The sequence below is a fragment of the Marmota flaviventris genome, chromosome 9 (assembly GCF_047511675.1).
Source record: "Marmota flaviventris isolate mMarFla1 chromosome 9, mMarFla1.hap1, whole genome shotgun sequence".
In the NCBI taxonomy this organism is placed as follows: domain Eukaryota; kingdom Metazoa; phylum Chordata; class Mammalia; order Rodentia; family Sciuridae; genus Marmota; species Marmota flaviventris.
The window spans coordinates 8,447,842-8,459,070 of NC_092506.1; the positions used below are offsets into that span (position 1 = coordinate 8,447,842).

Here is an 11,229-nt window from a genome sequence, read left to right on the forward strand (position 1 = left end):
ATTCCTGGGTAACTAACTACTCCATGGCTCTCCAAGCCCTGCCCTTCGGCCTCAGGCCTGTTTGTGTGGAAGGAAATAGATATCCAGGAGGCAGGGAGCACCTTCCTACCCTCAGGGAAGCAGAAACAGGCCAGAGCTGAACTTGTTATAGTACCTATGCCCTGTGTCCCACAGCCACTCCTGGACACCACATGGAAAGGACAGGGACAGAAAAGGGTGGTAGAGCAGGCTCACCTGCAGCTTCGTTGACATAAACCAGAAAACAAGAGCCCTGCAGAAGTGGCACTGGGAAGATGAGAATTTCTGACACACAGGGCCTAGAGCAAAGGGATCATCAGCTCTCACTTCCAGTGCCAGGAGTCCTGCAGCCCCCGCTCCACAGGGAATAAATACTAAACCTGCATTTGTTCAGAAATCAACTAAATTACCCCTGCAGAGAAGCTGCAAAGGAGAGGTAAAGCCATGTGGTCCTCCATGCCTGGCAGAGGTCCTGTTCCTTCCGGACACTGGCAGTCAAGACTCCTAGGCAGCTGGGTGTGGTAGCAACCTGAATCCCAGTGGCTGAAGAAGCTTAAGCAGGAGGATTGTGGGTTCAAAGCCAGCCTCAGCAAGAGGTGCTAAGCAACTCAGTGAGACCCTGTTTTTAAATAGAATGCAAAATAGGGCTGGGGATGTAGTTCAGTGGTCGAGTGTCCCTGAGTTTAACCCCAGTACCCACCTGCCAAAAAAAATTCTGGGGCTGGGGCTCAGCAGTAGCACCCTTGCCTGGCATATGTGAGGCATTGGGTTTGATTCTCAACACCATGTATAAATAAAATAAAGGTCTATCAACTAAAAAAAAAAAATCCAGTGCAGCATGCAGCATTTCACAAGCACCATCCCTGCTAAGGAACCCCCAGACACCACAGGAAAGAATCACTGAGGAGCAGCAAATTCTGCAGGTCAGGGATAGAGAAACAGAAATCAGCAGAGTCAACAAGGAAGGCTAGTCAATAAGCATTTAGAGTGCTAAAAGGAAAAGGGCCCTGAGTTGACATAAAAAAACATAAGGGCTGGGGATGTAGCTCAGTGGAGAGCATGCCTGCATGGGTGAGGCCCTGGGTTCCATCCCCAGCACTGCAAAAACAAAACAAAACAAAACCTGCCAAATGCCTCACCCTCCACCAAGAAAGGGCAATAAGCACCTAAGAAATGAACCACTAAGCGGGGCATGGTGGCACACACCTGTAATCCCAGCAGCTCGGGAGGCTGAGGCAGGAGGATGATGAGTTCAAAGCCAACCAGAGCAAAAGCAAGGTGCTAAGCAACTCAGTGAGACGGTCTCTAAATAAAGTACAAAACAGGGCCAGGGATGTGGCTCAGTGGTCGAGTGTCCCTGAGTTCAATCTCCAGTACACCCACCACCCGCAAAAAAAGAAATGGACTACTGAAAGAGAACAGGGAAGGTCGGTCCCCTAAAGTTTCCAGCTGCAAAGCAGCCCAAAGGGACAGACACACACAGGCAGCCACTGGGTTTAACACAGCGAAGGGAGGTGGTGGGGATGAGCAAGAAGGACCACTCGGGCTGGGATTGTGGCTCAGAGGTAGAGTGCTCACCTGGAATGCGTGAGGCACTGGGTTCGATCCTCAGCACCATATAAATATAAAATAAAGATACTGTGTCCACCTATAACTAAAAAAATACATTAAAAATTTAAAAAAGAACCTCTCAATGATAACACTGTTTTCACAAGAAGGCAGAACTTAAATGCAGGAATCGCTCCAGTGGTGGTGCCTGCCTGTAACCCCTGTTTTGTGGGCAGCTAAGGCAGCTGGGCAACTTAAAGAGAAACTATCTTAAAAATAAAAATAAGGGTGGGATGTAGCTTAGTGGTGAAGCACTCCTGGGCCCAATATCCAGTAATTATCTAATTAATAATCAAATAGATAGGTAGTTAGATAGATAAATACATAAATAAATGCAGAGAAGCACACAAGGAGTTAGGTCAAAGCACACACAAGTTACCATGGGGCAGTCAGCTGTGCCGAACCTGTGGCCAGCCAGGCACTGCTCTCCGTGCCCACCCAGCACCATCTTCAGCTCAAGAGTGGAGGCAGGAGCCCAAGCAGAAGGCACTATGAGTTTCTGAAGCAAGGTTTAAATAGATTTTATTGTTACAAGGGGAACCCCACCAGGCAGGGCCAATATAGTGGTCCCAGATGTCACCATGGAAACACTGAGAAATCATGATTACAGAAGAGGTGACTGGAATTGAACGACATGATCCAGGAGAAGCCAGCCAGGAATGCAGACATGGTCAGGATGGGCTGGCAGGGGTGGTCAGGTCACAGGGCGAGGGAGAGAACAGACCCCTTCACTCCCGCTTCTTGTAGCTCTCCAGGTGTGACAGGACCCAGCCGGCCGGCAGGAGGAAACACAGGAAGCAGGAGGTGAGCCCAATGGTGATATCCTACACAGAGCACAAGAAAAGAAGGACCCCAAGGGTAAAGATCCCCCCAGGCACTCTGAAGTCCCAGCAGTGCTGTCAGTGGCCAGCCTCCTCAGGGAGCCAAGACTCAGAGGCAGGTAGGAGATCCAACCTTCCCACATGGTAGAGCAGGTGCTTAGCACAGTAGGGCTCTGGGTTAATCAGGAAGGGAGGGAACCCATGCCTCAGGAAAGAGGACGTCACAGACCCAAGCTACTCTAAGCCTTCATATAAGGAGTCAATTACAGCTATGGGGACAAAGGACTGGAAAGAGCAGCAGCCTGTGTTAGAACCCAGGGAGTATCTATCACCCAATGATAAGTCAGAGGGGGACAAACATGAGGATTTAAACCTGTTTTCAAGTTGGTCTGTCAAGACCTGGAAACTTGGTTAATTCTACAACTGCACCTTCCTTGTCTTAAAACTCCTCCCTTCCAGCGGCTTGGGAGGCTGAGGCAGGAGGATCGAGAGTTCAATGCTGGCTCTGGCAAAAGCAAGGTGCTAAGCAACTCAGTGAGACCCTGTCTCTAAATAAAATACAAAATAGGGCTGGAGATGTGGCTCGGGGGTTGAGTGTCCCTGAGTTCAATCCCCAGTAGCCTCCCCCCGCCAAAAACCCTCCCTTTACTCCCTTAACCTGGGATGGTGATGCACATCTGTGATCCCAGCTACTAGGGAAGCTGAGCAGGAGGGTCACAAGTTGGAGGCCATGTCTTAAAAAAAAAAAAAAAAAGAGGGGTGGGGGGCGCTGGTGATGTATCTCAGTGGTAGGGAGCCCATGGGTTAAATCCCCAGTATTGTGAGCAAGGGAAAAAAAAAAAAAAAATCCACCTCTCTAGGACTGTAGGATACTACATTTCTATAAACCCAAAGACCTGTCAGGGTCTCTGAGATTAGGGATAAGTGACTTATCTTTTTGTCTCCAATGCTAGGGATCAAACTCTGGGGTGTGTACATGCTAGGCAAGTAGGCAAGTACCCTGCACTGAGCTACATCCCCAGTCTTCTTTATTTTTTAGACAGGATCTTGCTAAATTGTAGAGGCTGGCCTCAAACTTGAAATGGGTGATCCTCCTGACCCAGCCTCCAGAGTAGCTGAGGTTATAGGCATACTGTAATATGCTACTACACCAGATACAGCTACTACCATCTTCTCCATAGCAGTTAAGATCAGAATAATTTGAAGTCAGTCTTGAATTCAAATCCCTTCCTTGCCACTTAAAGTGTGACTTCTGACAAGTCAACACCCTGCTCCTATGTTTCTGGTTCCTCAATCAAGAAATGGAGACAATCATCTATTCTTTTCAGGGTCACTAGAAAGCATGAATGAAACCAGTACAGGAGTTTTAGGGTGCCTAGCACACAGCAGGCACTCAACAAATGACAGTCCCAGTGATTATCACTATTTTTGTTTCTGGGGTGCTAGAAATCAACCCAAGGGCCTCACCATGCAAAACACATCCTCTACCACTGAGTTACACCCCCAGTCAAGTTTTTTTTTCCTTTTTTGAGCAGGATTTCACTACATTGCCCAGTTAATCAACCCTCCTGCTTCAGCTTCTCCAGTAGCTAGGGCTAAACGCATGCCTTGATTATCATTATTTTCTGAGGTGCAGTGCTCTCTGTTTTTCCTAACCCAAGGTCCACAAACCTGGGTTCTGAAGACTTAAATCCAGGTCCAAGTTCTGCTACTATAGCAGATGTACAAAAGCTCCAAACAGGTGGAAGTTGTCATCGAGAGTTAAACGATCCTACGTTTCTGGAAACCCAAAGACCTGCTTGCCTCCCTCCCCAGCAATTAATATTTAATGGCGGAAACAGCCATAACGCTGACAGTCCTCCTGAACGAATGCATAGTAAACAGGCTGAAAGGGCTAAGGAAGTTTGCTCGAAGCTGCACAACGAGTGAGCGACAGGGCTGGGACTAACAGGGTCGGACCAAAGATCCTAGGGCTTTGGGAAAGACTCCATGCTGATGAGCACCCGGGCAGTGTCCCCGCGTTTGCGCCCTTCAGACAGGCCCAACCAGCACAGCAGCTTCTTGCTACGCTGCGGGCTGCGAGGTGCAGGACACTCTCAGGGCCGCCCGGGGTCCCGCGCGCCGGAACCGGCAGGCCCCGAACCCACAGCGGGGCCCGCGGCGCCTCCTGAGCCCTTCCCAGCCCTCTCCTCACCATGGTCCCGAGCTGCTCCCGCGGCGGCTTGGAATGGACCTGGGCGCGCGGCACGAGGAGCCGCCGGGCCGGGCCTGTCAGGCCCCTCAGCAACAGCGGCGTCAAGACAGACATGATCACACGGATGAGACCACAGACAATCTGCAGCAGGAGCCCAAGGTCAGGAAGTCAAAATGGCTGCGCCAACAGGAAGTTCCGGAACTGAAAAGGTCCGGAAACGGTGACCCGGAAGTATCTCGGAAGTGACGCGAGGTTACACCTCCCTACAGTCCCTGGCAGTTTTTGGCGCGTTCCTCGAAATAGCCAATCGATGACGCCCTACCGCCGATGGGCGGAGCAGAGGGGCGTTCTTTTGGTTATTCCCCCACTCCGAGAGGGCTATCCCTGTGACATCTTGGGCTACCCAATCACTTAAGCGAGAAGTCTATGCTGCACTCTTGACTCCTCCCTCCATTCATTCTTCTAAATCTCTCCACTCTCTTCTCCTGTCCGCCATGCCTTCATAATTTTGGCCTGAACTGCTAACTCGAGCTTCGTAACTGAATTCACTTATTCATTTACCCACTCAGTTTCAGTCTCCATGCACTGGCGCCCAATTTCCGTTCCTTCTTCCCTCCCATCTTTTCTCTATTCATCTCTATCCCCCTTCCTCTTTCCCTCATTTCCTTCCTTTTACTCTTCCTTCCTCCTTTCCTTGTTTTCCAAACTTACATCTGAAAAACCGATACACTTTCAGTGGCTCCCCATTGCTTTCTAAACAAGTCCTAATTCCTGGATGTCACTCTCCAGCCTCATCCCCCAGTATTCTTTGTTTGGGGGTTTCCCCTCCACCACTCCAAGCCTTTTGCCTCTTTGCATTTTATGCTCTACCTAGAACATTTTAAAACTCCTATTCTCTGGCCTTCTCTTAATGATAAACTTACTTCATTCAACAAATTTTCATTAGCCCCAAGTGTGCCAGGAAGTGTTCTAGGCACCAGTAGTGAACAAGGTGGACAAGGTCTCATGGAAGAACTGACATTCTGGACGACAGAGACAGACAATAAACAAGCACTTAAAGAGAAAATATGTAAGCACTGTGGTGAAAATATAACTATGATATTTTAGGAAGTGATTTGAGGTGGTCCTGCCACAGGCCATCCCAGGCCTGAGCCTTCTCTGCACCCGCAGCAGATGTGATAGCACTGGCCACAGGATGGGTCTCCATCTCAACATAGGCTTCCACAAGGCAGATTCCTTCTCTTCTAATATACTGGGCAGTTGCTGTGCTACCTGCAAGAACGGGAATGCCACCCACACCCTGGAGCTGCCCCCGACACACAGACTGCCAGGAGTCTCTCTCTGCCAAGGGTGAGACCTAAAGGTTTCAGGATCCCATCTCTGATCCAAGCCAGTCCTATAGGGCCCATAGCTGAAGTCCCCCACCTGTCTCCTACTGAGCTGGCACAGATCAGACATTTGGACAGTGTTCGTGAACCTCAGGAGACTGAAAGGTATTCAAATAGGTAGAAGCAAAGCAGGAAAGGGGACGTGGAGCCAGGCTTAACTACTCTCATTCCAACTTCACAACAGTGTCACAAAGAAGCTGTTTCAATTTTTTTACAAACAAGGAAACAGTCCTGGAGAGCTGGGTGACCTACACAAGATGATGTGGCTACAAGACTGCTGAGCCAGAATTCTAGGACAGGGTTGTCTGCTCCAAAACCCATTCTTTTAACCACCCCACAAGCTGCTGCAAAGAGCGAGTTTCCAAAAGTTCCAGTTTTGACATCAATGTCAATAGCATTAAAGGCTGCTGAAAGGGGTGGGGATGAGCTGGCTAGAGACTGGAAAACAGTTCTGAAAGAAACCTCAGTCCCTCAACCCCAGGCAATGGACCTGAGGTGCCCTGGAAGGTAAACGGTGCCTAAATTATCTCTAGAGGGATGTGTTCCCAGGCTCCAAGCTGGGCCCCTCTTCATCCTTCCCCTACCTAATCTACTCCATCTTTAAAATATTTTTAATGTCCAGCAGGCCCACCCTCAGCTACCTACCCCTGCACTTACCTTGCCTGGGGCCCTGGGGAAAAGCCCCCTAGACAGATGCTTCTAAAGTCCCCTCTCCCACCCCTAGAAGCAAGAGCCCCACTGAGGAAAGGAAGGGGCAAGGACTCTCCTACTGTTTCCTAGGCTTGCCTGGCACTGTGAAACACAGGAATGACTCCCAGATGAGAGCACAGCTAGACAAGGGGCCTAGAAACACTTTAGGAAGGGCTCCTTGGAGAACTGTATTTTTGGGAAAAGAGGAATGTCTTCTTTCCCAGAGTTTTCCTTTGGTCCCTGTGATAAGGCTATTTTCAAAGCCCCCATCAGAAAGGAGGCAAGAGAAGCTACTAGGGATTGCACCTAGATCTGTCTATTGAACTAATACCAATGTTTCTGCTCCCTCTCTGTCACCCAGCATTCCACCTTCACTCAAACCATGGACAGGACAGTCCTTTGACAAGACAGCAACAAATCCAGGGCAGTGGTGCCACCTATAAATCCAGCAACTTGGGAGGCTGAGGCAGGAGGATTGCAAGTTCAAAGCCAGCCTCAGTAATAAAACATAGATGGTGTGGTCCACGATGGTCCAATGAAGGAGGTTTGCTCAACAGGGTGAGACAGGCTTCCACAAGACAGATTCCTTCTAACATACAGGGCAGTTGCTGTGCTACCTGCAAGAACGGGAATGCCACCCACACCCTGGAACTGCCCCTGACACACAGACTGCCAGGAGTCTCTCTCTGCCAAGGGTGAGACCTAAAGGTTTCAGGATCCCATCTCTGATCCAAGGGCACTTGAAGGGTACACTAGGAACAGATCCTAAACTTGGGGATGGGCAGGGAAGCTGGTCCCTAGCCCTCACATCGGCTTCACACTCTGACTTCCCAGTCCCTGATGGCCACTACATGAACTGAGAAGACACCAGGTGCCCCATCTCAGCTGGCTTCCAGCCTGCAGGCTAAACACAGGCTGGAGGAACACTAGATGCCCCTTACCCCATTCCTCACTCTCTATTCATGAAAAATCCAATAGCTTCCAGGACCATATCCAAATACGAAGTCTGTAAGGGTAGAGGAAAGGCCACAGCCAGTCCTATAAGGCCCACAGCTGAAGTCTCTATGCTTTCCTCCCCTGCCACCTTCCAGAGCATCTAGCCTGGAGCTGGTAAGAACCTGACCACCCGGCCAGCTTAGACTCTCCTCAGCATGTGAGTGGTGCCAGGCACAGCTTCCTGGGACGAGCCAGAGACAGGGCTGCAGGGTGAGGTGGGCAGAAACAGAGCTGGCTGGTCTCTGGGAGCTCAACCTCAGGCTCTTACTGAGGGCAGCTGAGGCCTCTCCACATGCCTGTGGGGGAACAACAGACTCCCTGGGTAGGGTGGCAGCAGAAGACCTCAGTATAGTCTCAGATGTGCCCAGTGCCCAAAGGTGAGGAAGAGGAGCCAGATAGAGATGGTTCAGGTCTAACATTGATTTTCTGGGTGACCTTGAGAATGTCCCTTTCCATCCTGGGGGGCTGCTAGGTTCAGCAGGACAAAGTGGAAGGGGGGCTGGCCTCACTGGAAGAACAAGGCTGCTTTGAGAAACTGGAGCAGGCAGAGGAATGCAGGTTCTTGGAGGGGTGTTTGTTCTTTCCCGGGGCACAGCTGTCACCAGGCACCAGGCATCCAGCAGTGTGCCCAGGTGCAGCTGTTGGGGTTGGAACAACAGGGTATCTACACAGGAGCAGGTGGGTGCTGCTCCCCCTGCAGATGTCTGCGCTGGCACCCCAGGGGTCTGGCAGTCACAGGAGACTATAGGGCAGCCACCTGGGACTGGGAGGGTGGGGGCTGGGGGATCTGCAGGAGCCAGAGGTAGTTAACTCCTTCCACTCTTTTAAGTCCACAACCAGAAGCCACCTGTGATGCGTACAATGTCACCATACTCACCTTTGACAATGGCTCTGGCCCCCAGCTATACACCTACCCTGCAGTGATGGTACATCCAGACTCTGCTGCCTCAAGCCCTCAGCCTGGACTCCCAAGTCCAATCCTCAGTGCTCTCTGCCTCTGGACCCCTAACCTCTCCTCAGATCCTCCATTCCTTCTCACTGTTCCCTGAGACCCAATCTCAATGCCCGACTCCGAGGGACCTCAAGTTTTGTACTTTAGCACCCCAGTTCTGGACCCTAGGCCCCTCTATCCACATACCCCACCTTTCCCACCCCTCAAATCCAATGTAGAGGTCACAGAATCATTCCAGGAGTGCTCTCCTGACTTCCAGGTTTGAAGGCCCTGTGGAAACCACACACCAGGCATGTGCTCAGCTTGGGGACAGCACCACTCACAGGGTGCCCCACCACAAGGGCTATGCACTGCCTCAGTCCAGCATCTGGACACCTCACTATCTCACGAAGACCTGAAGTGCTGCTACTTCTTTGTTACCACTGGTAAGGGATGCAGGATGGGAGAGGCCAGACAGGGGCCCAGTGTCTAGGTCACCCCTCATGCCCACTCTGTAATAGTGTCTTCTTGTGCCAGAGCAGAACCACAAAGATGCAGATCCTGGAGCAACAGTCCAAGATGGAGAAATGAACCCAACTGCTCAGGGCCCCTGCAGCCAGCTCCAGGTCCTTGTAAGCCCATCCCTCCAACTTTGGTTTGGCCTACACTAAGCTCTGCCCTGTGGTGTGACCTCAGCCCCAGCAGGAGCAGCTGTCTTCCCTGATATTGGTTCATAGCAAATATTCCTTTTTATGCAATACTCCACAGCAGCCAGGCACGGTGGCACACGCCTGTATTCCCAGTGACTTGGGAGGCTGAGGCAGGAGGATCACATGTTCAAAGGCAGCCTCAGTAACTTAGCAAGGACCTAAGGAGCTTAGCAAGACTTGTCTCAAAATAAAAGGCTGAGGAAGTAACTCAGTAGTTATGTGCCTCTGAGTTCAATCCCTGGTACAAAAAAAAAAAAAAAGAAAGTAAAGACTACACAGCAGAAACTCCCAAAGTACCAACACAGGTTTACAGGTTCCCCCTTGTCCACTCCAGCAGAGACATGTCCAGGGTATCACCACCCACCCTGGCACTGCCAGATCCCAGGCGTGGCCCCCAGCACCATAGACAAAGGGCCTCCTGGGATGGCTCCTGTGGGAAGGCAGTGGGGAGGGAAGGGGCTTTGGAGTCAAGTTGCTGCTCCTGGCTTCAGGTTTCTTCAGATGGGGATAACATTCCTACCCTGGGTTCAAATCATGACTCTGTCACTTCCTTTTGGAAATATAGAAAAGTCACTTTTCACTTATCTTTGAGTAACAGCACCACCTATGGCACAAGGTGGTTGTGCACATTAAACAAAAATGCAGGGAAGGCATTCCAAAGAGCCCTGCAGAGGCACCAAGGGTGGAGCTGACACCTGAGCAGGGCCAACTTCTTCCCCTTGCAAAGACCTCCTCTGCACACCATCCTGCCCCAGACCCTCATCCTCAGCAGCAGGCAGCATCCCTGCCACTGCTATACTATGGAAGGGAGGAACCTAACGAAAATCACCCCTAAGTTTGAACTGAAGCATGTGTGAGGTACTGATTCGAGTCTCAGCACCACATATAAATAATTAATTAAATAAAGGTCCATTAACAATTAGGTAAAAAGAAACAAAAAGGCAAGTGGGGGGCTGGGGATGTGGCTCAGGGGTTAAGTGCACATGGGTTCAATCCCCAGTACCAAAAAAAAAAAAAAAAAAAAAAAATAAGGCCTAGCAGCAGAAACCACCTGGGGAAATCTAGTCCCTTTCAAGCCAGCACAGGTTCCACTAACAATTTGCACCCTTGCTCTCTCTGCCTGCCAACAGTGTGGCAGTTCAGCTAGGACTACTTGAGTGAAAAAGCTGGAATTGCAGCTGGAGCAGTTAAGGCTGAGGCCACGGCTAGGACAGAATGTGCAGGAGGTGGGCAGGAGGTGGACAGAATGTGCGGGAGGTGGGCGGGAGGAGGCCCTTGGCCACGGCCTTCCAGCTTTGGCTCTACTGTGCAACAGAGGATGGACACTTAAAGAAAACTGAGCTGGGCAAAGTGGCACGTGTCTGTCTGCAATCCCTGCAACTTGGAGGCTGAGGCATGAGGATCACAAGTTCAAGGCCAGCCTTGGCAGTTTAGTGAGACTGGGCAACTTAAGTGAGACCCTGACTCAAAAAAAAAAAAAAGAGGGGGGGGGAGGGAGGGAGGGAGGAAGGGAGGAAACAAACTTCTGCTTGGGATTGAGACTTCCTTAAAGGAACTTCCTTAAAGGAAACTGTGTGGCCAGGGGCAGAATTTTGTCAAGTTATATCATTAGACCAGCAAAACACTCTCCCTTCCCAAGGGTCACAATACCTTTCTTTGGACCTCAAAGGCAGACACCAGCAGGAACCATCCTCTGGGTGCACCCCCACCCACAGGAAAGAGGTCACAATCTACAAAGCAGGTACCCACTGACAGCCATTAACCCCACTCCTCTTTCCCCAAACACTTCATGTTATCAGGGGCTCCACTGGCCTTCCTCTCCACCTAACATGTGCAGATCACCAAGGAGTAAGGTGAAGCTGGCCCTTCCTTT

At 50.7% G+C, this 11,229-nt stretch overlaps 1 protein-coding gene across 1 annotated transcript; it reads right to left on the reverse strand.

The window, feature by feature from the left end:
* Positions 1-2,122: 2,122 nt before the first annotated feature.
* On the reverse strand, positions 2,123-4,842 carry Cox8a (cytochrome c oxidase subunit 8A). Its single transcript, XM_027944405.2, has 2 exons — positions 4,642-4,842; positions 2,123-2,450 (listed from the first exon to the last, which is right to left on the reverse strand). Exons 1-2 carry the CDS (start codon positions 4,753-4,755, stop codon positions 2,355-2,357), a joined length of 210 nt encoding a protein of 69 aa, XP_027800206.1. The 5' UTR covers positions 4,756-4,842; the 3' UTR covers positions 2,123-2,354.
* Between the last annotated feature and the right edge of the window lie 6,387 nt (positions 4,843-11,229).